Source organism: Lepisosteus oculatus, chromosome 15, assembly GCF_040954835.1.
Source record: "Lepisosteus oculatus isolate fLepOcu1 chromosome 15, fLepOcu1.hap2, whole genome shotgun sequence".
NCBI classification, from domain to species: domain Eukaryota; kingdom Metazoa; phylum Chordata; class Actinopteri; order Semionotiformes; family Lepisosteidae; genus Lepisosteus; species Lepisosteus oculatus.
Genome location: NC_090710.1, coordinates 18,263,469 through 18,291,155, shown reverse-complemented (window position 1 = coordinate 18,291,155; position 27,687 = coordinate 18,263,469). Strand labels below are relative to the sequence as shown.

General features: G+C 43.3%; 1 protein-coding gene across 5 annotated transcripts in view; it reads left to right on the top strand.

Annotated features, from left to right (window-relative positions):
- Positions 1–27,687, top strand: part of itsn1 (intersectin 1 (SH3 domain protein)) — a 92,796-nt gene that overhangs the window by 48,931 nt on the left and 16,178 nt on the right. The window contains exons 15-30 of one of the 5 annotated variants that reach the window (XM_069178733.1): positions 238–325; positions 1,404–1,543; positions 3,607–3,693; positions 8,586–8,710; positions 9,482–9,705; positions 11,275–11,396; positions 12,008–12,022; positions 13,433–13,704; positions 15,051–15,210; positions 15,571–15,776; positions 17,073–17,155; positions 18,420–18,586; positions 19,428–19,473; positions 20,686–20,807; positions 21,651–21,768; positions 22,635–22,826. In XM_069178733.1, coding sequence (XP_069034834.1) covers positions 238–325; positions 1,404–1,543; positions 3,607–3,693; positions 8,586–8,710; positions 9,482–9,705; positions 11,275–11,396; positions 12,008–12,022; positions 13,433–13,704; positions 15,051–15,210; positions 15,571–15,776; positions 17,073–17,155; positions 18,420–18,586; positions 19,428–19,473; positions 20,686–20,807; positions 21,651–21,768; positions 22,635–22,826 — 2,167 coding nt within the window. Of the gene's footprint in view, positions 1–237; positions 326–1,403; positions 1,544–3,606; positions 3,694–4,463; positions 4,545–8,585; positions 8,711–9,481; positions 9,706–11,274; positions 11,397–12,007; positions 12,023–13,432; positions 13,705–15,050; positions 15,211–15,570; positions 15,777–17,072; positions 17,156–18,419; positions 18,587–19,427; positions 19,474–20,685; positions 20,808–21,650; positions 21,769–22,634; positions 22,827–27,687 lie in introns of all 5 variants that reach the window. The other 4 variants (XM_015363745.2, XM_069178735.1, XM_069178734.1 and 1 more) reach the window with 4 other exon arrangements.

Here is a 27,687-nt window from a genome sequence, read left to right as displayed (position 1 = left end):
TATTTTTCTTGGGAAATCCACAAATTTGTATGGCTTTTTGAAGTTCTTTTGTCTAAGTGATTTTTTCATCAATGTAATATCAATCAGTGCGATTGTAATCCTCATGCAAAGTCTTTTTATGTTTGTTTTCATGAGATTCCCTGTATGTCTTGCATTGTTTGCTTTGGATATGAAACCTAGGAGTTCAGTGTTGGTAACGGTTTGATCTTCTCTTTCTGATGTCCTTGGTTTTGACAGGAATCTCAGCAGTTGCTTGGAAGTCTGATCCCAGAAAAGCAGTCCCTAAATGACCAATTAAAACAGGTGCAGCAAAACAGTTTGCACAGTAGGTATCCCTGATCCCACTGTTCTGATGGACTGTGGATTTTTAATTTTGACTGGATCTAAGCAAGTAGGGTAGCATCAGAAGTATACAGAGATGCATTTTGACTGTAGGTGCTTTTTTATACCATGACCTGTTTAATTTCAGTTGGTCATAACAAAGGTTGCATTAGGTCACTAAGTTACAAACTTTACACTGTTTCCATCACCAAATTTTTTATTGTTTAAAATCACAACCTTCACAGGGCATTAAATGCTAACATTTTTACCACAGATGGCTTTTTCCAAAGTTGAAGCCAGTCGCCTTGTGATCTTGTCGAAGCTGAAATGTGTGTAAAAGAGCCAATGATCCGTTTATGAAGAATAATTAGATACAGCTGTTGTAACAGGTTTACTGTAGATTGTACTGAACTGTTAAAGTCCTTTTTTTAATGAGCCTACATGGGAACTGTACATGAACTTTGATAGAATGATCTGCTTAATGATGATTGCATTCATTTTATAAATGTCACGTCATTATATTAATATTGACCAACTGCAGTAAGCACATCAGAAAGGTGACAAAAGAGAAGAAGGCTATCTGGCTCATTTGGTAGTAGCCAAGTGATCAAAAGATCTTATCCAGCTGCTTCTAGAAAGAAATATCTGAGTAGCAGCTTTAAAAACATGGTTGGGCAGCTTGTTCTGTTCTCCCACAACTCTTCGGTGAAGAAATACATCCTGTTCAGATTTATGTTCTTCATAATACTTCCACTTCCAGTATTATGACACCAAACCTATAGACACTAAAAACTACAACACATTAGTTCCAGTACTTATTTGCTGCATTTTTAATGCAACACTGCTGTAAAGTACCGTGGGTATTACAACTATCAGTCATTGTGATGTAAGACTGTTACAATCAGAATAATTTTACGCATAAAAAACTGAAGATTCCAGTTTCTAAAACCAGATGCAGGTGAAACGACCTAGAATGAGGCCAACAAGGTCTGATAAGTGGCTGAGTCTGTTTGTTAGAATTGTGTAACTGACCCTGCCCCGTCACCTCACTGCCCCTGATCCGCTATCATTGGCCTTTGCAGGAGATTCCCTCCTGACCGTCAGGAAGGCCCTGGAAGCCAAGGAGAGCAAGCGACAGCAGCTGAGAGACCAGCTGGATGTGGTGGAGAAGGAGACCCGGTCCAAGCTGCTGGAGATCGATGTCTTCAACAATCAGCTCAAGGTACCGGAGAGCTGCACAGAGCCGCCTCGGCGCCGGGCAGAAGAGTTGCTCGTCTGCGTGGGTCAGGCCAGCTCTCGGCCTGCAGCCCTGCGTCGATGTGTTTCTGGGGGCCCACGGGCGGCTCGGTCAGGAGCCCTGTCGTTGGAAGCCTCCGGCCGACTGGCCAGCGATTCCCTCAGTTACCCCAGTGCCGAGGGCTGGTCACGTCGAGCCAGCTGATATGTTCTCGGTTTTCTGCACTCAGTGACCTGTGGGGTTTCGGAATAGTGTGCAGCAACCGCTGGTGCTGAGCTTGCTCACTCCCAACGAAGGGGGGGAGGAAAGCTGCGAGGCCTTGGCACGAATGGCTGCAATGTTTCAGGGGCTGTGAAACCGCTCGGTGGCAGTTCGTTGCGAAGACCTCTCCCGTCGAGTTTCGGGGAGATATTAGCGTTTCAAATGATGAATGGCTTGAAGAGGCAAGCGAACTGGAGAAGTGTGGGCAGGAGTCCTCGTTCCTCCCCCTTGCTGGATCAAGAAAGTGTAGTGGAGGGCTGCACTAAAAAAAGTAGCAGTTTATGAGATGTGTGGAGCCAAAGCATTTTTTTTTCCTAAGCAATTAGCTACTTTGGAGAGCCTCCCAATGTCAGTCTGTTCCTTATCGTTAGTGAAAATTATATTTCTCTTCAGAAAATGGTTTTATTGACTTTTAAGTTCCTTAGAATGTGTACGCTTGTTAATCCAACAAGTGGCCTACTTTAAAACTAAAAAACGATTTGAGGTTTAGCAGGGCATAGCAGTTGTCTTGCACATCTGCTACAGATGCATGGGAAGTTAACGAGCATTGGAAGAATAGGGTATGTTTTAATTTACCCAAATGCATTCTGACCGTAGTCGCTGTAGCTACATGTACGTCTAACCTTACTTGATTGGAGCAAGTTTAACTCGGGTTCTGGAAGGTTATCTAACTGATCTCTTTCCCTGCTGGTGTCCTGCTCATCCAACTTCACTGTCTGAAGAACCAGCCTGAAGGAACAGCTTTTGTGTCCTTATTCCTTTGGTTCTGATGTTTAGTTCCACAGGTCCAGCAGTTACTTCTCTTATTATGTTTTAGGATTGGTCAATTTTTTTTTTTCCAAGTCGTGAACCAGGTATCATTAATTGCTTTATCAAATTTAACTGATATGTTTGTACTCAAAGTCTGGGGTCAACGCTCCATGCCCGCATGCTCTGGAATGGAGAATCACAGCCAACATGAAACCTGAGTTAATTTCTTCCAAGCACAGGCAGATTAGGAGACTGTTTTACAGGGTGGCACACAGTAATCAAACCTCTGAGTAAAAGAAAATGTTTTCCCTAAGCACTGGACCCAATCGCCATCTCACCACAGCTCTCTCCCATTGAGCACCATCTCCCTGACCAATACATTTCCACAAATAAAACATTCCTAAAATCCATCCAAAATAACTTTCCTTAGAGACGTTTTTGGAAAAGGGAAGCATGACTTGGTCACTCAGCACATTTTCTTTCTGTAGTTTGTGAGGTGCACTTTCTTTAATTATGAGACATTTGTAGCAGAACTACAAATACATAGATTTATTTCTACAACTCATACCAAATTAGAAAAATTTGCTTTTGCAATATGCAGATGTACTTTTCTCCTATCTGTTTTCGTGGAGATTGTTGCCTATCATGTCTTTTTTTGGATGGTGTTTTTAATGCGGTGTTAATCTTCAGCTACCAGCTGCGTCATTGAAGGCATCTCCTGAAGAGAACTCTGATCAGACCGCCTCTGATCGGAGGCCTTGGTTGCTCAGATGCATTGTCTGGTAGACGAAAGGCGCCTTCCTCTTTTCAAAATGAGTGCAGCAAGTTCTGTAGCAGAGTCTCCAATTGCTTTCGAAGAACAGCAGGTAATCAGAAAGCAATCAGTGAACTTTTTTTTTAACGCATTACGTCTAGGCTGTGTCTTGAGGAAGAGGAGGAAGCAGGCTTGTTTTTTTTGTCTGTCTGTTCTATTATTTCAATGTGTTTTTGGACTCTGCTCCATCAGCTCTCCTGTGCTGTGGTTACCTGCCCCATAGGTGCTGGGCGGGTTTTACCAGGTGTGCACAGGCCGGATACAGAGGCTGCAGGTGGACCTGATGGCGGAGGAGTTGGGGGGGGCACAGGTAGACACTGGGTGCAGACGGCCCCTTGAGCTTGCTGTGTGCCCAGAGGGAGCATTTGCTTAGCTAATCAAAGGCCTGAAAAACCCATACTGATGGACTTAATTTTTTGGAATAAACATATATTTTTAACACTTTTCAATCCAAAACTCAAATGTCTCCTAACATCTGAAATTGTCATGCATTTTGGGGGAAGAACTTACAGTGCACTTTGAAAGCTGCCGTATGGACTTTCTACTTAAGACAGAGGACAGTGAGGTTTGAATTGTAGCAGAATGCAAAATGTAATTTATTTTTGTAACTAAGTCTGGCAAGGTATTTTTTAAAATTGTATATATGCTCCCAATTTGGAAATACCGGTTGAGTCTTGACGTTTCTGGCTCTCTGCAACCAACTCCCATGCCCACAGGGAAGGATGGGGAAATGAAGATCGCTGAGCCGCTCCTGTTTTACACACTAGGACATGAGGATGTGGAAGCGCCTCCTGTTCTCAGTTCTAAATACACTTCCTCTAAGTTTCCACTTGCGTCTTCTGGTTCGTGTTTCACTGCCACTATGCCAGGTGGTTGTCAGACCAAAGAAGGAAGTTTCAAAGCCTGCTGGTTATATGTAAACCAGATAGATGACAGGTCTCTAAACTGTATCGATGGCTTTTGCTGAAAAGCTCAGCTATTGTTGTTGTTTTTATGCTGTTCTCATTATCCAGTCCTTCTTTTCGGTGATGACTTCTTTTCCCACTGCTCGTTAAACGTGAGCCTTTTTATTTCTTCCAGTCGGGGAGTGTGGATGAAGCTTTACTGGAGAGCCTGTCTTCCCTACTGAGCTGCGTCAACGTCTTAGACTCCTACTTGAAGGTTCCCTGCCCTTCCTCAGCTGCGTGCTGCTCTCTTTGGAGACGCATTCAAAGAGAGCGCTGAGCATCCTCAGCAAAATTGCTTCCCACCTGCTTGCAGTGCTCATGGGCTTGCAGTGTAAGGCTGCTTCTCCAGGGTGGCATTGCAGTATGACTTCAGTGCACTGGCTTTCTGCAGAGCTTTGGGTCATGATCTTCTGCATGGACCAGTGAATTCAAATTGATGTGTTTTGGTTTGTTTTGAGATAATGTAGTAGCTTCACTCTTCACGTGCAGGACAAAAGGATTTGATGAAGTCATGGGGCATTTGGTGCATCCTGTCATGCAATATTACACCCAACGTACCATTTCGAATGTGGTCAGAATTAATTCTGACTGTGAAAGTCGCTGGCTATGATTGCCACACCAGCATTTGATTGTGCGATTTAAAAGCATAACACACTTTCATCAGAAATATACTGTACGTGATGCAGCTCTAATATGAATGTGAGATGCGGGGTTATTCTGGCTTCATGTGAAAAGTTTGCAGTCAGCTAAATTTGCCTTCCTCTCCTCAGTAACTGGCAGACTTTGCACATGGAGTAGTTGGAATGAATGGTGTTGCTCTCCAGTGGAGCAACAGCATCTCTGCATGAGGTAACAAAAGCAGCAACCAAAAGCTTCCGACAGGCTTGTCTTCAGAAGACACAGACATGAATTATGTTTAGTTAATGAAGCCCTCTTTGACTGTACCGTTATTGACGGGACAGGTGTTATATAAGTATGATGCTTACCAAGGGAGTGACGTTTCGCTTTTGACCTGAACTCAGCAGTATGTGGTGTCCATATGCGTTGTGATGGGCCTGGAGCAGCTGGTGACTGTGTGGGGTCTATGCAGTGCTGCAGTCTTGCAGCAGCTCAACAGATGGCACTAGTGCTCAGGCGGTTTCACGCAGTGCTGATCAAGCATTTAACTTCTTTCATGGCATCATGCCTCCATTTTCTGTAAGGTACCTTGTGTCTTATTTTCTTTCACCATTGAGAGTGATGTCCGCACTGTCTAAAATCACCGCAGTTCTTTCTATGAGTTTCTGGGCCATGGTCATGGGATCACATGGAGGCCTTTTGTCACAGGAAGCAGTGTTCTTTCTGAATATACAGCTAAACTTTCCTAGTAAAGGAAGCTGCGTGTGGACATTTCTTTCTTTCGGATAAATAGGTCACTCATGCATCTTTCATTTATAAGCACCTGTTACAGAAGACTTTTTAATGGGTTCATCAACTTGTGACCTGCAGCTACAGACACGCCCAGGCTACACTAGGTGGCTGTGTTGCCTCATGGGTGGCCTTGTGGTTGGGGAAGTGGCTGGTGTTGAAGGGCTGTGAGCCTCCACCTCCACTGGGCGTGGTGAGCCACACCGGAGCCTCCAAGGCTGTCAGACTGTTTTCTGAACCCGGAAACACCTTTTAAAAACTATCAATGCTTGTGGGGTACCACCATTGCTATTGCTTATCGGTGGAATTTCTCACACACATCTGCCAATACGGGCAGGCCCTGGATTCTGCCTTTTGTTCTTGACGTGTTTCCCAGAGTGCCGCTGGGCTCTGACCTGTGTCGAACCTTCTTCAGCTCTCGCCTCGCGCAAATTGGACATGATGTAAAACAAAACATCGTACAATGAAACAAATTCAGTTTATGTAATTCTTGAATGGATTTACTGTATATACACAAAAGGGAAGTCCTCCCGACTGTGTAGCACTTTCTTTCTTTAATCCATTGTAAATTTTAGATCTGCAGAGTCCCTTTTATCCATAAATGATTTTATTTTCATTTTACTGCAGAAGTGTATTCATAGTATTTCGAAATGTGTTCATGTGAGGTAAGAGGTGTACACGATAGAAATCTACTACCAGCAAAGTGCGCCTGACTCAAGAGTGAAATCTGTGAAATACAACTTGTGGAAAGTTTTCCATAAACTTGAAGTTGGTCATTGTCTATATGTTGATCATCTATGATCTCTGTTCCCCAGAAGCCTCAATATGCTGTATGAATTGTGGATTATCTGTTAGTTCTGAAGGTAGAAGCTGAATTCATCTTACAGATTCCTTGTTTCTACACTGCTTCTGCTGTCGAAAGCCGACAAGAACACGTTCATTTTAGTTTGTAACATATCCCTCTGACTTCTCAGCAGCATCATTGTTGCATTGTTGGAATCAACTGGATTAAAACCGCTCTTTCTCTTTTTTCTCTGCACAGTTTTTTTTTTACTATTTCTCTTGGATTTAGATAGAACATAAAAACTGTTACAGAAACAAGGAAAGACCATTTGGCCAGTCTGGCTCATTTTGATCTGACAATCGCACGCTAGTATTTTCCGACTGGAGTATTGGCTTTGACATCAATGCTGGTTAGTTTCTTCTGGATTTCCACCGTCTTGTATGTAAAGAAGTGCCCCCAGTCTTAGGAGTACTTGTTCCTAAAATTATACTTAGGGAATCATCGTTGCTGCTGTATTGTGTATAAAGTTCTTTGATGTTCAGGCTTTAGGTAAATTTCTCAAGATGTGGTCGCATGATAACTCATGTTTTTTTCAAACTTACACCATATCCAAGAAATATATCTCCCTAACAAATGCTTTTATCAACTGGCTCTGATGTGCCGAAAAATCTGCGTTTGTGTCCAGATCGGGTACTTTCTAACTACTTGGTAAAGTCTGGTGCCTGTGAGTGGGTAAACTACTGTACATAACTCTGCATGTACATGGCTTGTCATCTGCACGGTTTAAACCACTCAACACCTCAGCAGAACAGAAATCAGATGTGAACAGACCATTGGTACAAAATCTAGATGACTGGTGTGAATACCGCCTTGTGCTGTATTTTCGACTTTTGAAGTGCTGTTTTCCATTTAGCGTTTCAATGTAGGGAATTCATATGCATCTTAAAAGGAAACTGGAAATTCAAAGATAATTGAGGTTTGGTCCTAAGCTGATGTACTGTACAATACTGTAAATTTACGAAATACTTGAAAGTTAGTTATTGAGGAACTTGCCTTCTGAGCCTGTGCCGTTCCTATTATCTTCTTGGAGGTTGAAAGCCACTATCTAATGGAAAAAGTTTAAGCCTGTCAGTTTTCAGACAAGGATTTTATATCACTGTGTTGGCATTTCCTAATTTTGTATTCTAGGTCACAGTTTTCTAGAATTGCTGAGTTTGCCCAAACTTACCAGCACCACATCACTTCTGCCCTGGCCTGTGCTGCCAGAGAGCTGCCAGCGTGCCCATCCTCTGGACCGTAACATGGTCGTACTCTGTCAGGCCTCAATACAGAGACATTTATTCATTCACAAAACTTGATGAAATCTAAAATTTCAAATTGGGGAATCTTTTTTTTTTTTTTGCAAAAGTCACAGAAGTGTGTACTAGAAGATGGCATGCAGTTTTAAACTGCGTAACAGCAGTCCTGTGTTAACACAGGTACTGCAGTCCCACTGTGGGATATACCTTCCGCATTGGTATGTGCTTCCCATGTTGGGGCACAAGCCCTTGTCTTCCTGTCTTCAGCAATCTTCAGTAACGTAACGTGCATGTTCTAAACCTGGAGCTGTGTGTAACACTGCCTCCTCCTCACCCTGACAGCCACAGATGTCTCTCCATATTCAACAGAACAGTGTTGTGCTCTGTGCAAGACACCTCAAGGATTAAGCCTTTTTACGTCCTGTCTGAGTAATTACTAGCACTCCTTAACAGATGGGTTGAACATCCTTGATGAGTAATGGATGACGCATAACAAAACAGTTTCCCCAAAAAGAATGTGCTCACCGACTAAAATTGGGTATATATGAAAATCTTGGCCCAAATTCCCACTGCTGGGATCCTCACTCACTCTGTTGTGTTTCTGCCAGTGTGACTGATGGATGAGGGCACAGCCAGCCACATGCTGCCTATTTAGCCTGGGTTTAGGGGAAGGGAGTGCTTGCACAGGACGAAGGCCTGTTGGTGTGGATAATGGAGGCCCTTGTGTCACCCAGCCCTAACATGTCTCGCTCCCCTCTTGACACAGGAGCTCCGCGAGATCCACAGCAGGCAGCAGTGGCAGAAGCAGAAGGAGGTGGAAGTGGAGGAGAAGGAACAGAAGGAGGTGGAGCTGGAGCGCAAGACCGCAGAACTGAAGGAGGACCGACACAGGTCAGGGCCCAGAGGCACTCTGGGAAACACGTCAAGAACAAAAGGCATTTTTTGCATTTTGGGGGGATATTGAGGATGTGGGAGGCTGGGGATGGGTTTTTCAATCATGTAAATTGACACTACTTGCTTGTTTCTATTTGAACAAACTAGAAGATGTTCAGTCAAAATCCAGAAATCTCTTTTGTGTAGGTTACACAGACTGTTGTCCTGCTGCAGGTCCTCGAGGGTTCATGAAAGCAGTTGCAAAAACTGTGGTGGATCAGTTTAGAGACCTGCCCCACCTCGATAGTGGTCATTTTCCTGTCTGCTGGTTCAATTGTAGGATTATGAAATAGTGACAACACTGCGAATATGCTAAATATCATATATTGAAAAAACAAATCTAGACATTTCCCCATACATTTAATCACAGGGTGGTGTCACAGAGTTCTGTGATGTGAACATGTTATTGAAATAATCTTTCAAGCTGTGTTGATGTTAAAACTGTGAGGGAACAATGTGGTAATTTGTCCTTTTATTTGTCTTGACACTGATGCACAAGAGCTGTCCTGAGGAGTTCCTGCTGCACGCTTAGGCATTAGGCATAAGACAGTGCAGGTGCTGGGCTGGACTTCAGCTTCACACAATGCAGCCTCAACAGGAGATTTTATCTCTGTCCTTGGTCTTCCTTTTAAAGGCACCCATGTGTTTGACCAGGTGCTTTAACAACAAAATGGGTAGTTAACTGACACTGCATGGCCACGCGCTGAAAAGCCTCTCCCCCCCCACCAGGCGGGTGCCGGAGGAGGATGGGGTCTCGGCGGCCTGGAGCGAGCAGCGAGACGAGCCGGGCGGCGAGCCCCCCCCTGCGGCGCCGGCGCAGCAGCAGTGGATGAAGAGGGTGCAGGACGATGACGGCAGGGGCCGGAAGGAGATGCAGGACAAGCTGAACAAGATCTTCATGCAGCAGCCTGAGCCAGGACAGCTGCCGATCCAAGCAGCCTGGCCCCCCACGGGTAACCCTGATCCTAGAGCTATCCTGTGTCTGCTGGTTTCACTCTCGCTGAGCTCTAGATCGCTGGTTCTGACTCAGGCCCTGGAGGAGCAGTGTGTCTTCTCTTCTCAACTTGCTTGCCACTGTTTCTGACTTAACGGCCCTTATTAGTTGGTCAAATGATGAGAAACAGGCACAGCTGGGAGTGATGTATTATGTATTAGACACACCTGCAGCAGGAGTGATACGGTATCTAACATACCCACACTGGGATGGGCACTGTAACGGACACACTCACACAGGGAGTGGTACTACAGTATAGGGGACACGCACACAATGAGCGTTTTGGCCTTCTGCAGAGGTCTAGTTGGTTACATTACAGGCAGCACACCTGAATGAGGGCAGTCACCCAGATAATTGGGTACTGGTTTGGATTCTACCACAACCATGAAGACGTGAGACTTGAGAATCCCAGTACCGGAGTCCACTGTTGGATCTCAGTATTCTAAAGCAGATGCAGCTGTTTGTGTAACAGTTTTTGCATCACAAGTGCTCTTCATTTTACAAAAGGCTATTCATTCTAATAGCTGTTTTCCACTGACTGTTATAAAGTTCTCAGCACCCCAGTCAAGTCCCAGTTCCCTGTCTTACAGTTTCACTCTCTTCTGTTACCTTTGTTTTTTCTGTTTGTCATGTACTCCTTGTTAGTATAATTTCAGCCATTGTTGGTGTGCTAAGCTTTTCTGTGAGTTCGAAGTCTACACAGCCTAATCCTTTCAGATGATAACAATTACAAATCCGCTTTGATCTTTAAGAAATGAAAGCAACTTTCCCAATTTGCCTATGGCAGGACAGCCTGTAATTCTGCGTAGGGCCACAAGAGGGCCTCTTAACTCAAACGTTGTAATCATAGGAATTTCTACGTGCAAATTGGAGGAAGGGGTTGACTCCTGTGGGCTCTCAGATCACACACAGCTGTTGTTCATTTTCTGTAAGTTAAAAGAAAAAGCCCCAGAAGGGAATGAGTTAGTGTTGAGATTCTAACAGGGAGATATCTCTGGTTAAAATAATACTAGTAATAAGACAGTATTATTTTTCCTTTCTTTCCCTTTGATCCAATGTCTGATCTGGTAATAGAACAGGGGAATTTCCCCTTTCATTTATAGGAGCGTCATAGAAGAACCGGTGTTATGAGCAAGTCAGGGCATAGCTACCAAAAGGCCCCTGACCTCTGAGGTTCTGAAGAAAAGCATTGATTTCTTAAATGACTGATGTGTTTCATAAATGGCCTTTAAAAAAGCATCATTTAATGCTCTGATGTTTGTTTTTTAACCTTCTAGAGGTTTTCCTGGTGGGAGAGGTGTGATGTTGAACATTCATTTCAGTTCAAGATCTTGGCTCAGTCTTTTTCTTAATGAATTGCTAATTGGCTCATTTATATAATTGCCATTCTGCTTGTACAAGGCTCTGATGCTTATCTATACCGTGTTAATAAGTGCATGAGTATTTAATTGCAAAAAGCCTTTGTTGGTGATGCAGTTTCAACACGGACGTTCGCCCTGTTTTCTGACTTTTCGGTCTCCTCCGACAGAGAAGTCTCCTGTGACGGGCTTTGACCAGGACAACGTGAAGGTGGTGTTCTACAGAGCTCTGTACCCGTTTGACGCACGGAGTCACGATGAAATCACAATACAGCCCGGGGACATCATTATGGTGAGCGAATATCTTAAATATCTTTGTTGCTGAAGAAAAAATAACAGCTAGCTCAATGCTTGTGAGCGTTCTGGGTTAATTTAAAAAAAGTATCTTTCCTTCATTTCTACAGGGTGGATGTGTTTTCTAATCTACATAATATTAAGGTATTATTTAACAAAGATAAAGATTTATTTCAGTACAGTGTTTACTTCAGCGTTTCAAATCTGAGCCTATTAGTTAGTGGAAAGACTTATTTTCAGTAACTGAATCCCTGCCAGATGTTTTTGGAAACTTATGGTGTATCAACTTTTTTCAGGTGGTAAAAATAACTTTTTCTGACACTAATGAGAAGGATTTAAGTTCTTGGTGTCCTTTTACAATTCGAGAAGTTCCATAGTCATGTTAATTGATTTTCAGATACGCTTATGCCTATATATTCCCTTTATTCATAAAGCATTTGTACCCAATTGAATTGCTGTTGTCGGAGGCTAGTTTCTATGGGCACGTATAAAATAAATGGCTCAGATTCGTGCCCCTATGTAAATGGTTGGGGAGTTAAATGTGTTAACTGATGATTGCGTTGTGCATTAACACACCGTTCTCTCCGCCTCTTTGCTTCTTCGCTGGAGGTTAAAGGAGAGTGGGTAAGTGAAGGAAGACTGTGGGTATTTCACCAGTAGGAGGTCATGGTTCAGAGCATTCCACATCTCTGTTCTTACTGAAGGACAGCTGCACCTTCAGAGCAGCGGCTACATTGATGGACTGAAATGTGCTAGAATGAGGCTTCTAGAGCCGACCTCACAGCCACACTCCAAAGAATCAAGCAGGGAAGCTGACATCAATTTAATGCTTATATATAAAGTGCTGGCCTCTAAAATGTGTAGATTTTCGTCAGCATCTTATAAAATCTCACCCAGACTTACTCGCAGAGGACTATAAAGACACAAACCAAATGGTGAAAAGCCCCTCTCAAATGGGCTGATAAGCCCGAAAGTTGACAGAATCCAGTAATATGCCTGTCTTTTTTAGATTTGAGCAACCTAATTAGCTCCTTTTGCTACCTAATTAGCTCCTTTCACTAACCCTTCAAGAAATGGCAGCATTACGTGTAGCCAAAGAAAAATAGAGCGCCCGCAAAGGCAGAAGTGCCTGGTCTTTCATGTTCCACCCAGTCCGAGAAGTGGTGCGATCAGTTCTGAGTCAGATGTTCCTTCTAGTACAGAAATTCACAAGTCCACGAGTTCCAAACAAGCCAAGCACATCTTCACACTGGTCTCACATGCTAAAGCCTGGCGTTGGTCGCTGTGTGGGAGCTGTGCATGCTGTCGTATGCCATATTAACATTCTCTTCCCATCACATGGTTTGTGTCCTGCCATCCTGAGCACTTAATTAGCACAGTAATGAGGTAGCTTTCAGAAATAGCACAGCCTAAGAACATGATTTCAAATCTACTTTCCAAACAGAGTCAAAGGAGCTTTTCATAGTGAATCTTTATTTTTGCCAGGAGCTCTATATGTACAATGCATGAAAAGCAATGCCAAATTATTTCAATGTTCATCGAGTCCAAAGCACTTGCTGGCACGTAATAAAATATTGATTTTGTACAGTATTCTGTAGCAATATTATTGAATTTGTGACAGGAAGAGATATGAATAGTTCCACAAAAGAGCTGAGCCTTGATGACACTGAAATGAATTAACATGAATAAAATGTTAATAAAAAAAACAATAACAACAATAAAAAAAACAATAAAAACAATTTTTGAAGCCTTGTGCTATACTTTTAAAAGTTTAAATGTAAATTATCTGTGGATTTCCATCCGATCATTTTACTTTCTGAAAGCAGATGCATAAGACACCTTCGAATCAGTTCAAAATCAGCGTGACTTGTGAATGTGTATGTTACATATATGTTGATTTAATTTGTCGCATGCACATGCAGTATTTTTGTTGCTGTTTCTGAGTAAACCCGGAAGCGTGTGCGTATTCCGGAAGGAAGCGCCAGCTGTGGGGTACGAGCTCGGGCTGAGATATTCCCCCGCTTCGTCTCCCAGGTTGACGAGAGTCAGACGGGGGAGCCTGGCTGGCTGGGAGGGGAGCTGAAGGGGAAGACGGGCTGGTTCCCCGCTAACTATGCAGAGAAGATCCCCGAGTCGGACGTCCCGGCCAGTCTCAAACCAGGAGCAGGATCCGCGCCCAAAGTGGCAGCCCGCGTCACGCCCACCAGCGCCGTGAGCGCGGGGTCCCAACCCCCTCCCGCCGAGACCCCCGCCGCCCCGCCCACGACGACAGCCGCCGGCAGCAACTGGGCCGACTTCAGCTCCACGTAGGTCCCGACGCCTGCCCTGCCCCCACCAGCCAACGCCTAGTGAACGGGCCTGGACTCTTATTTCCCACACCCCGTCGACCAGATCGCCATCCGAGAAGGGGGGGGGGGTTTCAGGAACAAGCCAGACCTTTTCTGTGTTGAAATCGACTGGTTCCGTTGTGGAACCCAAGATTTTCATTCTGTTCTGTCCAGTGAATTTGCTTTCGTAGATTTACGGCTTGATCTGTGGCGCAGTGGTCGGCATTGCTGCCTCGCAGGCCCTGGCTTCGATTCCTGGGGTGCTGTCTGTGTTGAGGTTTTACGTTTTCCTTGTGTTTGTGTGGGTTTCCGCCAGGAGCTCCAATTCGGACTCCCACACTCTAAAGTCATGCTGGTAGTTTAATTGGCTTCTGGAAAAACTGGCCCTGGTGAGAGAGTGTGTGTCTGTGTGTGCCCTGCAATGGACTGGCGTCCCATCCAGGGTGTATCTTGCTTTGTGCCCGTTGTCTCCTGGAATCGGCTCTGGCTCCCTCGCAGTATTGGATTGGATGAAGCAGTTAGGAAATAGGTTGATGTAACTCAGATAAAGGTTTTCTTTCAGAGAGCTGTACTTTTGGGTGGTCCCTTGTTAGCTCAAGATGTCCAATTGTAGTGTAATTGTTTTCCAAACCTTACCTTTAACACGGATTGCAAAAAGTAGGTAATTAACCTACAACAATTAAGCCCATGAATTTTTTCTTGCAAATTTCTTTTTTAAAGACATTTAAAACTTTCTAAAGTACCATCTAGGGTGTATTTGGTGAGAATAGCTGTTCTATCAGCTTGCATAACGGACAACAAAAAACAAAGGCGGTGATTTAAATAGCTGTCTCAGCTCTTCTTCTCAACTGTCCTGACGGAAAGTTGGACAACCCGATGTGTTACGAGGCCCCGGTTAAGGGAATGCTCTTCAATTTTTGTCTGTCCACCGAGGGTGAGCTTGTGTTGCTGTTGAAGTCTGCTTTTCTCTGTCCTGCTTGAAGGAGTACCTACTGTTCGCTGTAGATTTACTGCACCTCCATGAGCAGGAAATGGATCAGACTGAAATGGATGCGCAGTAGATAAAACATGACAACTCTCATCAAAGATACCGCCTGCCTACTTTTAACACCGGCACGCAAGCAGCTCTTCTTCTGTAAGATCCTGGAGAATTACAGCCTTATAGTTTTAAAGCAATTTGTGATTAAAGCCTGTGAAGGAGTGGTCATTGGGGCCAGTTGGTCAGCGCTGACTCAGTGAGATCCTTAAAGCTAGACAGAGAAACCGAGGGGTATTCTGGTCCGCTGTTGTGTAAGCTCCCGTATTTCCCGTTGTGTTGCTGACAGGTGGCCGTCCAACAATTCCGAGAAGACGGAGGGGGATGGCTGGGATGCCTGGCCCACTCAGCCCTCGCTGACGGTGCCCAGCACTGGTCAGCTGCGCCAGAGGTCAGCCTTCACCCCTGCCACTATCACAGGCTCCTCCCCCTCTCCAGTGCTGGGGCAGGTAAGCGCACACTTGAGGGACAGGGAAGCTGGTGGCGTGCAGGAAGCTTTCTTCTGTAGCTTGGCCTTGGAGACAGTAATCCACCATAAAGGAGAAGGAAGATATTTGCACTGAGATGAAATGCTGCCTGTTCACAAAATTAACCATTTTAAGTAGCTTAGTTGCAATATAGGGATTAAGGTTGTGAGCCATGAGCTGTGGCATTAGAACACTCATTCCTGGAAGTTGCATGTTTGTGAAAAAGAATGAGACATTCTTTTTATACTGGAGAGCAGGTTGGCGTGCGCCCGCGTGTCCAGTAGGGGGTGCTTTTGTGAAAGCGAGCTATGCTAAGCCCGACGTCCTGCTGCTGTTTCACAGGGGGAGAAGGTGGAGGGTCTTCAGGCCCAGGCTCTGTATCCATGGCGGGCCAAGAAGGACAACCACCTGAACTTCAACAAGAACGACATCATCACTGTGCTGGAGCAGCAGGACATGTGGTGGTTCGGGGAGGTGCAGGGGCAGAAGGGATGGTTTCCCAAGTCTTACGTCAAGCTCATCTCCGGGCCCATGAGGAAATCCATGAGGTAAGGAACTCCCAGCTGCTGCCTGTGGGTCCTGTTATGGATGCGTGCGTCACAGTGCTCTCAACAGAGCTTGGCTCGCCCCAAAACCCTTTCTTCCTCTCAGAGGGAATGCTGTCTGAGGACAACTCGTACGCCAACGCTACTCCGCAGTCGAACTCCTTCGAGAACATGCTGACACAGTGATCCTCAGGACAGTCGTCTGTGGCTGTGTGGTGCTGTGTTCAGTGCTTTTCCTGGCCAGGGATGGCTGGTGTGCAAGAGCTGTGCAGGAAACTAAAGCTCGTTAGAGAGCAAGAGGGTGGGAATTTCTCTGAGCTCTTAACTCTGTGTTTGATTTATACAATTATCAGCATTTAATGCTGGAATTGTCACTGTTGCCCTGTTAAAAACCAGACATGAAAGAGGTACAGTGATTGGCCATCACGCCACCAAAGAGTGTTGTCCCCCATCAGCCCATTCTGTCTCGTGGGTAAAAAAAAAGTCATTATTTCCACATGTTTTTAGCCGTGCATCTCTCCATATAATGTATAGTAGATCTGCTTAATAGGATTATTAGACAAAGTTCAATGATTTCCTTCACACTGATTTCCTGTACAGGTTTTTATAAAGTGTTTATGAATAGAATTGTGGTGAAGGTTTTTAAGGCCTGTTGGTTTACTGCAAGTAAATTTAGAACTACAGCAGAAGAATTCAACCTTCTTCCTTCCTTTATTAAACCAGTTAGAGCAATTGAAAACAAATTCATATTTATAATGGTGACTTGAGGCCCATTTATATAGCAGGGCATTTACTAGAGAAATCTCTCATACGAGTACCATGAAGAAATGCACACCTCCCTCAGAGGGAGAGCAGCAGAGCCCTGACCTCCTCTCCCTGCTGCTGCCTAAAACTGACTGTAATCACTTTCCTGGTGTTTTTTTTACTATTTCTCTCTTCTGCAGTTAGTATTGAAGTCCACACATCATGTCAGATTCACCCTAATCTAGATGCCACACAGTACTAACAGCTGTTACTACTTACACCGATGTAAGGAAGCCAGAAAGATGTGAATCCAGCTTTTAAAGCGGAACTACATGTAACCTGAGTAGCTGTTTTGGGATGCTCCACTGTTTTGAAGCTTAAATCCAATTTAATCGTTATCAGCATGTTTTTTTTTTAAGTTGATTTCCGTTTTTAAAAGCCGGAACTCAAAAAGGAGCAAGCCCTGCTGAAACCCAAAGTAGGAAATGGTGGAACAGGAATGGACTTGAAAACATCAAAGCTGTGTTTCATGTGGCTTTTTGCTTTCCTCCAAAGCATCGAGTCTGGATCCTCTGAAAGCCCCCCGAGTGTGAAAAGACCCACGCCTTCGCCCAGTAAACCCACGGACCCTGCAGAAGGTAGGGCACTGATATGTACGCTGCAGAGTCGCAAGCTGAACCTAGTGCAGGAGCAGCTGGTTAGTTCAGTTTCCTGCCAGGAAGAAAGCTGATAAAGGATGCTGTGACCCATCTACCCTTTCAACACAACCATTTGATATCCCGTGTTGGCCTCGGTCATGGCTGTTCAGTTCCAGTTTAAGCGAGCAGTTCAGGAAGAATAAGGGACTATTCTTGTTTGCTGAAGTTGATGCAGGGCATGGTCATAAATTCCTCAATTTCAGTACTTGTGTTTATTCAATTCGAAGTTTCTTCACAGAACTCAAGTTGCCTTTTAGAAGAAGGACCTTGCTCAGACAAGTGCATCACACTTCTTAAAACCAATGTAAACATCTTACATCTTCCCTTTCTGAGTGGAAAATTGTCTTCATTGCAGACCAGAACCACAAATGTTCTGGTCAGAGGGAAGGTTGCTTTCATGCTTCAGCTCAGTGACTCTCTGTAAAAAAAAAATGAAAACCTACAAATATATTTGTTTGTAAAAATTCCTATTTTGTTATCTACTTCAGTAGCAACGATGATTTCCAGGTCATTGTAAAGAGCAGTTACAACCAGTTGAATGCAGCAGAAACACCATTTATAGCTAGTAAATTTCCTTCTGTAATTTGAAAATAAAGATGTCTTCAAGGGAGAGTGCTGCCTGTTATCAACCTTTATAGGTTTAGGTTTTGGAACTTGGGAATTATTTCTAGAGTATTGCCTGAGAGCGCACAAATTATCAGTATCTTTTGAAAAGACATATTCTGTACAGTCTTTCCGGTCAAGCACTGATCTGATAGCCACAGGCACTCCGGGTTTCTCACAGAAGAGCTATCAAATCAATCTCAGGTCCCACTGAAATCCCTGAGCAAGTTGGTCTTGTTAAGATGAAACACCTTAGATTACACTTTTTCTGGTCTGCTTTGGGGACTAAAGAGGAAGCTGGAGACTGTCTGGGTAAAGAACGCAATCTTCGTTTTCAGTCATGTAAAACAGGGCTTTCACCAGAATGTCCATGAACTTGTCCTCAGAGTCCACATGTCCCCTCAGGGCATCTAGTTGTTTATACAAGCATCTCTCACTCAGTGGTTTGCTTTTCTAATAGCATTTTTGTATAATAAGGATGTATTGATTCTACCATTAACTCGAAAAGTATCTTCCAGCATGTTGAAACCGCTGCCATGAAGGATCTTAACAGCTAAAAGGAGGCTGCGTGTTGATTGTCTCCTTCTTTGTTTTCTTAAAGAGTATATAGCGATGTACACTTACGAGAGCAACGAGCAGGGTGACCTCACCTTTCAGCAGGGAGATATGATTCTTGTCACCAAGAAGGAGGGCGACTGGTGGACTGGTGTGGTGGGAGACAAGACGGGAGTGTTCCCCTCAAACTATGTCAAGCCCAAGGACTCCGAGGTCAGTGCTGTTTGTGTGCTCAGACTCCCCAATCGTGCTCCAGATTCTCGTGTCCCGTTCTCCCTTTCAGCTATGAGCCACAGGGCCCTGGAATGTGACATCTGTCGTTTGCTCTTCTCACTCCCTTCTGTTGAAAAGAGCAAAGTATCCAAGCTTGAGAAGCACTTCCAAGTTTGCAATAACGGTTATGGTTAAAAAAAACACTTTGACTACCACGAGCTGTTATAAGAAATATCATATAACAGGCCCCTAGGAAAGAGTTTAGGAGACTAAAGAAAAATCATACAAAGGCACCACATGCTTAGCATTACTTTAATAAGTAAGCCATTATTTTAAAGATTCCCAAAGGTTAAGAAGACTTCAGAATGAAGCAAGTCTGAATTCTATATTATAAAATATTTTTCTTAGTGGAAGTAAAGGAAATGGTGTTAAGTAAAGGCCTCCTCAGGCATTCAATTTGCAGTGCCAACTGTGAATAAACTGCAGTTTTCTTCACAAGATTCTGGGATGTGAGTTGTGTGAAAGACCTGAGAGGCTGGCAGTGTGGATATATTTTATGGTACAAAGAAAATGTGCTGTCTTTGTCAGCATGTAAAATCACTCCTTCCAAAGTTCTGAAGTCTGGATTCACAGATGCTAATGCTGTGAGAAGCAGAGTGAAGAAAATAATACTTATATGTTCCTGTTAGAATATATAGCCCTAGTGTTTTGGCGAGTTCCTTAACTTGAAAGATTTGAAATCAAATTCCTAATCGGTGTTAGAAAGATCTATTAACACTGTCTTGTGGTGTAATAGGATTCCTGAATTTACAATTAAGTCCCTTCCTTTTGAAATGCACAGGGAATCGGGTCATCTGGGAAGACGGGGAGTCTGGGAAAGAAGCCAGGTAAGTTTCTCATTAGAGCCTTTTTTTTCAGGCTGGTCTGTGATTAATACGGCGCTGTTTGTGCCACGAAACTCATGCTTCATCAGCAGTTTGGTCTGGTCTGGAGCATGCAGTAATATGTAAGAGTACACGGACATTCACAAGAGGTGTTCTTTGTCAAAGCAGTGTTTCACCAAACAGTAAGACACCTCCAGCTCTTGAGTCAGGCTCCTCATCACAAATGTGCACATTTAACATTATACACGTCTGACGAGTTTGTGCTGGTCCCTGTGACATCCTAGCAAGTTACGGTGTGTGGGATGTGATTTCTTTTGTCCTGGTTATTTTTGTTAATTTATTATTATAGTTGTACTCTGCTCTTGGAATTGTGTGTTATTGGGAAACCATTTTTTTTCAGATTTGCACATACACGAATGCAATTTTTTTGTGAGGAATTGGCTTGAACCACATCATGACTTAGGGTTGACCAGGTCCTTTCTGTAACGGTTCATATTGTAGGTCTTCTTAGGTATTTCTAATTCATTGTATACTGTCCTTTGTGTAACTGACTTTTGGTTTTATTACTGATTTCACTGTGGACCAATATATACGATTTAGATTTGGTGTGTTAGCTAATAAAGACATGAAAGAGGTTTGTGTCCAAGCAATTTTCTGCTTTATCTGTGGTGTCTTTATGAGCAGTTGAAAGCCTGCTTTATTTGTTGTCAATATTTAAAGAGCATTCAGTTTCTTAAGCTTTAAAAGTATAGTATCCCTGGCTGTCGGGGTGTGTCTGACAAAGATTACTTTTCAAAATAATCTCAGGTGATATTTATGAAATGGATGGAGTTTTTCTCTTATCTTGTTCCCACAACTTCACAAAAAGCCCCAATTGAATTTCACAAGTCCAAAGCATGTAAGTCAGATAAACCAATCATTTTATTCAAGAACTTAACAATAAGTTACTCAGTGACTCTTTTCTTTCTCTTAAGAATTTGGACACTTTTATTTTCTCTGAAGATTTTGAATCTGTTCACTGTAGGCAGTGTTAAAGCCCATTTTAAAATGGCATCAGGCCTGTTTGCACTATACAGTGTGTTCATGAAGTCTTCTGGCGAAGTCTTGTGTGGAAACCTGCCAGTTTGAGTTTTAAACCATTTTGGCGCCTCCCTGGACGTGTCTGCAAGCTCACTCGCAAACCTCAGCCGGCCTTTCTCTGCTGTGCTCCGACAGAGATTGCCCAGGTCATCGCTCCGTACACCGCAACAGGAGCTGAGCAGCTGACCCTGGCTCCCGGGCAGCTCATCCTCGTCAGGAAGAAGAACCCAGGGGGCTGGTGGGAAGGGGAGCTGCAGGTGAGTCTCGCTCTACAGCCGACCTTTCATGCTGGTTCATGTCTTTCATAAGAACAAGACAAACCCCAGATATCAGGCGTCGACTCGCTGTCAGGACTGGTGTCACTGTGCCTCATTCCTCCAGGAATCACAATTTTATTTTCCATTTTTTATTAAAATATATCTCAGAAACATCTAACGCCAAGAGGCCTGTTTTTTTCCTGTGCTGTGATGTGCCTTCAGCCTCACAAGCTGAAATAAAACAAGGGTTTAACATTTAAAATTGAAATGAGATAGAATTCCTAATTTCACACGAACAGAAATACTTGCATTCTGATATGCATTCAGGAAAAATGCTGAGCTGAGTGTCAGGTCTGTAAGCTGCCTGTCAGAGCATAGGTTTTCTGCCAGTGAAAGTCGGATACTGATGTCTATGCTGACCCCTGAAAACCCTCCACTCTGGAGCAGTGAGATTTGAGGGAAAAGACACCAGGGGAGCGTGTTCCCAAGTACATCAAAAATACACAGGAAAGAGAACTGCACTGGCTTCTTGTGAGCGGTAATTGTGCCTGTGATGATCGCCATCTTGTGGTTGGCGCCACTAATGTTGTGTGCGGTCGTGGGCCCAGGGTCCCTGTTTTTCTGTTTGCGCATCCAGTCTCATAGCTGAATAAATCTTGTGCCTTTTTTTTCTGACAACCTCATTCATTCCGAGTCTGTGGTGGTTGCGTTTGGAATTGAGAGCAGCAATAAAAGTCGGATTTTTGTACTTCCGAGTTAGCTTTTGACTGAAGCTCCGGTCCCCTGCATGTCGTGTTGGAAAGCGCCTCAAGTTTTAAACAACAGTCTCGCTGTGTTTTACAGGCAAGAGGGAAGAAACGGCAAATTGGCTGGTTCCCAGCAAATTACGTGAAATTGCTGAGCCCAGGAACGAGTAAGAGTACCCCCACGGAGCCCCCCAAACCCTCTGGACCCAGTGCAGGTGCGTGTCCGAGACAGGGCAGAAGGGCTAGTGGGCACATATTTTCACAAACTGCTGTTTTGGTAACAGTGCAGGTTTGCAAATACAGGCAGCAAATGAGTCACTAGTGACTGGCTGTGAGTGCGCCTACCTGCTAGTGTAACAAGACTGCGTTCAAGGGGATTATGAAAGGTTGGTAAAGTTTGCCAGAATCTGTAAAGCCTTTGAGTCTGCAAGTGAAGGTTTGTGAAGTGTGAATCTACAAATTAAGTGGTTTCTTAGGATATGAATGTTGTATAGTGTAGGAGCTCAACCAAATGTCTCCACCAAATGGGAACATGGAATTATAGCCAGTGACTGCTAACAGATCCCTAGAAAATGTCTTTCTGTGTTGCAAACAAAATGTCTTTTTAAAGGCAGTAATATGTGGTTAACAATTAAAAGCAAAACAACTGCTATGAAATTTTATGCAAAAAAACCACACAGGCTCCCTACCAGACAAATGCTCTAATATGAGGGGAAGGACGAAAGCCATGAATGGTTTCACTGTTCATCAGGTATGGCTTCTCCTCCCAAGGGCACAAATGTCTTTTCATGTGGTGCGGATTCAGTCTCCTGGTTTGTGGTGGAGCAAATAAAAATCTAGCTGATCCGGAACAATCGTCATGTTTGTTTAGTGGCCTCCATGGAGGTTTCACAATGTCCTAGTGAAGCTGGTTTACAGGACTACAGGGAGCTTTAGCCTTAGATACAGCCAGGCCAGAAAACAAAACGACCTGGGGTTATTTGGGGATATGAGGGTTATGTCCTTTGGGATTCAGCTCATTTTCCCCGTTTTGACCTCTGAGCGCAGGCCTCACCGGTGAACGTGTGGTTTTGTCTTCCAGTGTGTCAGGTGATAGGCATGTACGACTACGTTGCGCAGAACGATGATGAGCTGGCCTTCGGGAAAGGGCAGATTATAAATGTCCTGAGCAAGGAGGACCCAGACTGGTGGAAGGGGGAGCTCAACGGCTCTGTGGGCCTGTTCCCCTCCAACTACGTCAAGCTGACGACTGACACGGACCCCAGCCAGCAATGTGAGTGGCCGTCTCCCGCCTGCTCGTCTTTGTTTTTGTACCAAGACTGCATTGGTGTTTAAAAAACCGAGTAAGAGAAAAACATGCAGCATTGCTCTAAATCCTCCAGTGACCTATAGAAACCCCAGCCTCCGATTGTGCTGCATTTAAGAAGTCTCTTTGAAGACCTTTCAGAGTGCAGCGTAAAGTCTCCGATTTGTTGCCCACACCCCCCTGCCTGGCCACACGCCCATCCCCACTCCCTTGTTGTGGCATGTAGTCACGTTTTTTGTCATCTCTTTGCACCACGCTGTTTTTGGACATGCCTGAGTCATTTTGTTTCTCCTAGCTTGTATTTTTTGCACATTGTTTTTTTGGTTTCGTTTTTTTTTTCCGTTTTTTGCTTATGTGTTGTGTTTTCCTCCTTTTTCTAGGAATCATATGTTGCCCATTCCCCACTCAGGCTTGAAAGTCCTCAAAGAGACCCACTATCCCCTATTCACTGACCTGAGGGATGATGGGAGATGCAGCCCCCCTGATCATGTGACTCCTGCATGATCACCAACTGCCTTCTGACTAGAAGAACACACTGCACAGCAGTTATTACCTCATTTTTAACATTAGATGCACGCAGATCGACAAGCTTGGACTATTTGAGAAAAAAAATTGATTTTCAAAATTTAAAAAAAAAGAAAAGGATAATCCATATACGAGAGCCAGGATAGTGGGTCCTTTTGTGGCTTTCTGTGAACTAATATTAAAACCAGCATCCAGCATTTTTGTCGTTGATGTTGTTTTCAACAACCACAAATGTCAAATGGTTTCCATTGGATCTTCCTTTTGCCCTGACCAACTAACACTCTCCTCCCCTCACCCCTAGCCCCACAGAAAGACCCACTATCAAGGAATGCTGCATGTGGTTTACGATGTTCGTAGTGCGCCTGAGATGTTCCACCTATAAATTGTGTTTGTGTTGCAACCAATCTGTCACGAGGTGAGAAAAGAAGTTCAGAAGAGTTTCAGGCGGTTAGAAGGAGACCGAAAGGACTCCAGTTGCTTCTAGCTTTTTGATCCATTTCAGGTTTCTCACAAGCCACCTACTCACGTCCAGACTTACACCAGGTGCTTATGATTTTGGAGATACTACCTAATGTCGAATACATGGGCAGAGGCGGGCCAATAATATACAGTATATTTCTGCACTCTCTGCTTTGTCAGAGCAATGTGTGCTCAAGCTGGTGGCTAAGAAGGTCACAATGCTGTGAAAAACCATCTTGGTCCATTTCCTCGTTGAACATAGTATGTTCAACCGATTTATTTCAGAAGGTTGACATATTTGAGACACAGTTACGTCCGTCTAAAATCTGAACTTCTTGGCTTACCAGCACACTTGTTCCCGCCGTTGCTGTAGTTGTTTAATTTTTATACCAAAAGTGTTTTTGTTGATATTGGATTGAGGGGAAAGAATGGGGATTGAAACCAAATATGTTCTACCACAGAAAGAGAGGGTAAAACGATCAAATAAAAATCACCGTCAGTCAGGGTGAGTGGTCACCCTTACACTATGATTAAACTGGGGGTGGGTTCAACAGGTTTTTACTGGCCAATGTGAGTTGTCACAGCATGGAGGGGTTTTCATTTCAATTGTGATTTTTATTGGTTTACATCTTTCTCACTTGTTCGCTTATGTTCCTCCCAACAGTTTCATTTTGAAAAACTTCTCTTTTGGACTCGCTGTGGGGGTCCATTTCTGAATTCTCCAAGTACTGCTAGTCACTAATGGTGACCAACTTTTTATTTTTTTATACATGAAAAAAAATACATTGGTTAGTGTTTTTTTTAATTATTTACAAAGCTTAGACTTTTAATTTTGTTGTTAGTTGTTTAAAATCATAACGGTAGTTTTTTAAAACATGGAAAAAAAATAAGCTGACAGTTTGTCTGGCTTTGCGGCACCATCCTAAGGAAAACTCACAATTTACCACAGCCACCAGTGTGTGTGTGTGCGTGTGTGCGCGCGCGTGTCAGGTGTGTGTCTGTGTGTGTGTTTGTGCTGGGACTGAATTTTGTAACCTGGACTTTTTCATTTTGATGAACAACATGATTCAGTTTCTTGACACGACCGAATGTACTGGAAAAAAGACTTCTACCCTCCAGACAATTTCAATGTTTACAAATGTAAAAAAGCGATGTAAACTGTGGTATTTATACTAAGACATTCGGTGGAGCCTGCTTCCAAGTCAGTCCTGTACTGAACAGCCACATGTTAGTTTTTTATTGCCTTTAACTAAATATTCTATTCTACATGAAAGCATGACATTTATTTAAAATGATACTATATTGGTACCATATCATTTTTGTTGCTCTTATTCAACATTCTCATAACAGTGTTGTAGTTCTAATGGTTTTAAGTTGGACTTTTGGCACCTGTGTCTTTCATTGATTTCCACAATGTGACAGTATTGGACTTTGCTGCTTCGTAAAGAATGGGCTATACTGCTGCCTGCAGGACACTCATTTTCTTAGGAGGGCAGTAATGCCTCTTGGATGTTTTGTACTTTGGCAAGCTTTGGTTCATTTCAGACCCTAGAACACAGGAAACTAATGCTGTATCTTTCTTCTCCATTACGACGCAAAAGATCAGTCACAGAAATCCTTTTCCGTTGCACTTGGTTACTGAAGTATTTCATCAAAATGAATGTAAAAAAACATATATATACAAACATCCATAGCTTTAACAAACTGTAATGCAGTCTTTATAGAAAATTACATGTATAAATAACTATTAAATGCTCCATGGTAATAGTAGATGTACATGTGTGTGTTTTTATTTCCTTTGAGATGTAGTGCCTTCACCTGTGTTAAATGTTTTGAGTAAGTGAGGCCTATCTTGATACCAGCTTATTGGATAACCTTGTTTCCTGAATATCCCAGGCTCTACTGCTCTGTGTATAGAGCAGTCCTTGTTTCAGCTTAGCAGAGACATGTACTGCAGCCAGCCCCAGTTGTGTTAAAGTGTTCTTTGTGTTGAGTAGGTGTACCAAGTTTCCAATTGATTGATCTTTGTTCTCACAACTAGTGAAGAAAAAGCTCTCAATCTTTGACAGATTCGCTCTAGAGTTGTATTTGCTTTTGATAGGCTCGAGCCTATCAAACATCTCAATATTGGCAACATTGTGAAAGTAACATTCCACTGTCCTTACAGCACAGAAAAGTGACTTCGCTTTTTGAAGGACAGTAGTGTTGTGAAAATAGTACATCAGCTTTGCCTTGTCAGATTTCTAGTGTCTACAAAGCATTTAAGATGTAAAATGACTAATGAAAAAACATACAATTAAAATCAGGTCAAAGTATGTTTTTTGTCTTATGAGGACGTGTCAAATTGCAATTATGTGACTGTATGAGGGCCACCAACTTTGGAATGCAAAAAGGGGGTTGAGCTGCCAGAAGGCACCATCGAGACTTTCCAAAAAAAGCAAGCCTTACATTCTCACAAGGAAATTAAGGAACAGGCTGCAGTGGACACCCAATTCCCTATAAAAGACATTCAGAGTAGACAGCGTTTGTAGACTGATCCTAGACAGTGAGACCGTAGAGATTCACGTGGCAAATTCTATGGGTAAAACAGTCCAGCGGAGATAAAAATTAAAATTAATACTTAACCTCATTGTAGTAGCAGACTTGATCTTTGCCAGCAGCCCTTAGGTAAAAAGATGTGTTTTGAGCTGACTGGCCTTAAACGGGATTGTCCGGGTAGTTTACCACTGCTACATGCATTCCGAAGCGGGAAGATGGGCACACACTCATATGAACAGTTGGGAAGGTAGCATAACATCAAGTGTGATCCACTGCTGCTTAATTCCCCTATAAAAGGGAACTTTTACGTGCAGGTTTCCTCTGTTGAGGGGGATGTGTTGGTAAAGTGACATACACATCACTTCTCTTGGATGTTCCCTGAAGAACTTTTTATTTAAGAAGATAGCATGATCTTACCACAGGCGTTGACAAATAAGTAATAAAGTATTATAATGCACTTCATGCTCATACAGAAGATTTAGCTTTGGAATGGGGTAAGACTAATCCAGAATCAGAATTGCTGGGGCGAATGCACCATTGCCCTGCTGTGCCAGGAAAACAAGCAATGTATTGGAAAGGAGTGTGTGTAAAGCCCCGATCTGTTGGAGAAGTTCTTCCTACTGTGGCTCTTGACCTGGGGTGTCAGACGTCTGGCCTTAGTTCTATCTGATTTCTCAGTTACATAGTTGCTCTAATTATCTAATTACACAATTTAGGTTTTAATAACTGCTGCTAAATTGTAATATTTCTAATAAGGCTCTGAGGTGTATAGTAGGCAACAGTACATTTAATGAAGTGAGTGTTCAGAACATCATAAGCATCCTGTATGCGTCTAAAAAGATAAGTTGGTTAATTGTTTAATTGACTGCTCAGTTTAAAAGAAAACCAGAAGACACCACCGTCTCCAGGAACGGAGTTTAACGCCAGTGCTCTTGACTGCTGACGAAGCAATAGATCTGCTGCAGAGAACATCGCATGCCAGCAAGCCAATGGATAAACCTTCTTGCTGTTAGTTCAAGTTCAAACATTACAATGGGATATCCGGTGTCTGTCATCTGTATAAGTTTGTGATGTTATTAGCACCTTAACTAAAAGGATATTATTTCCAGGAATTAGTGAAATACAGAAGCTTGGGGATTCAGACATGCAATGATATTTCCTTAGAGATGCAACTATAAATTGTAAATCAGGAGTATTTAATTCTCTTAGTGAAAATGATCATTGCATGAAAAAAAAGATTGTTGTTGTTGTTGTTATTATTAATTAACTCGCATTATGATGATGTTTTTAAACTAAGATAAGCTGT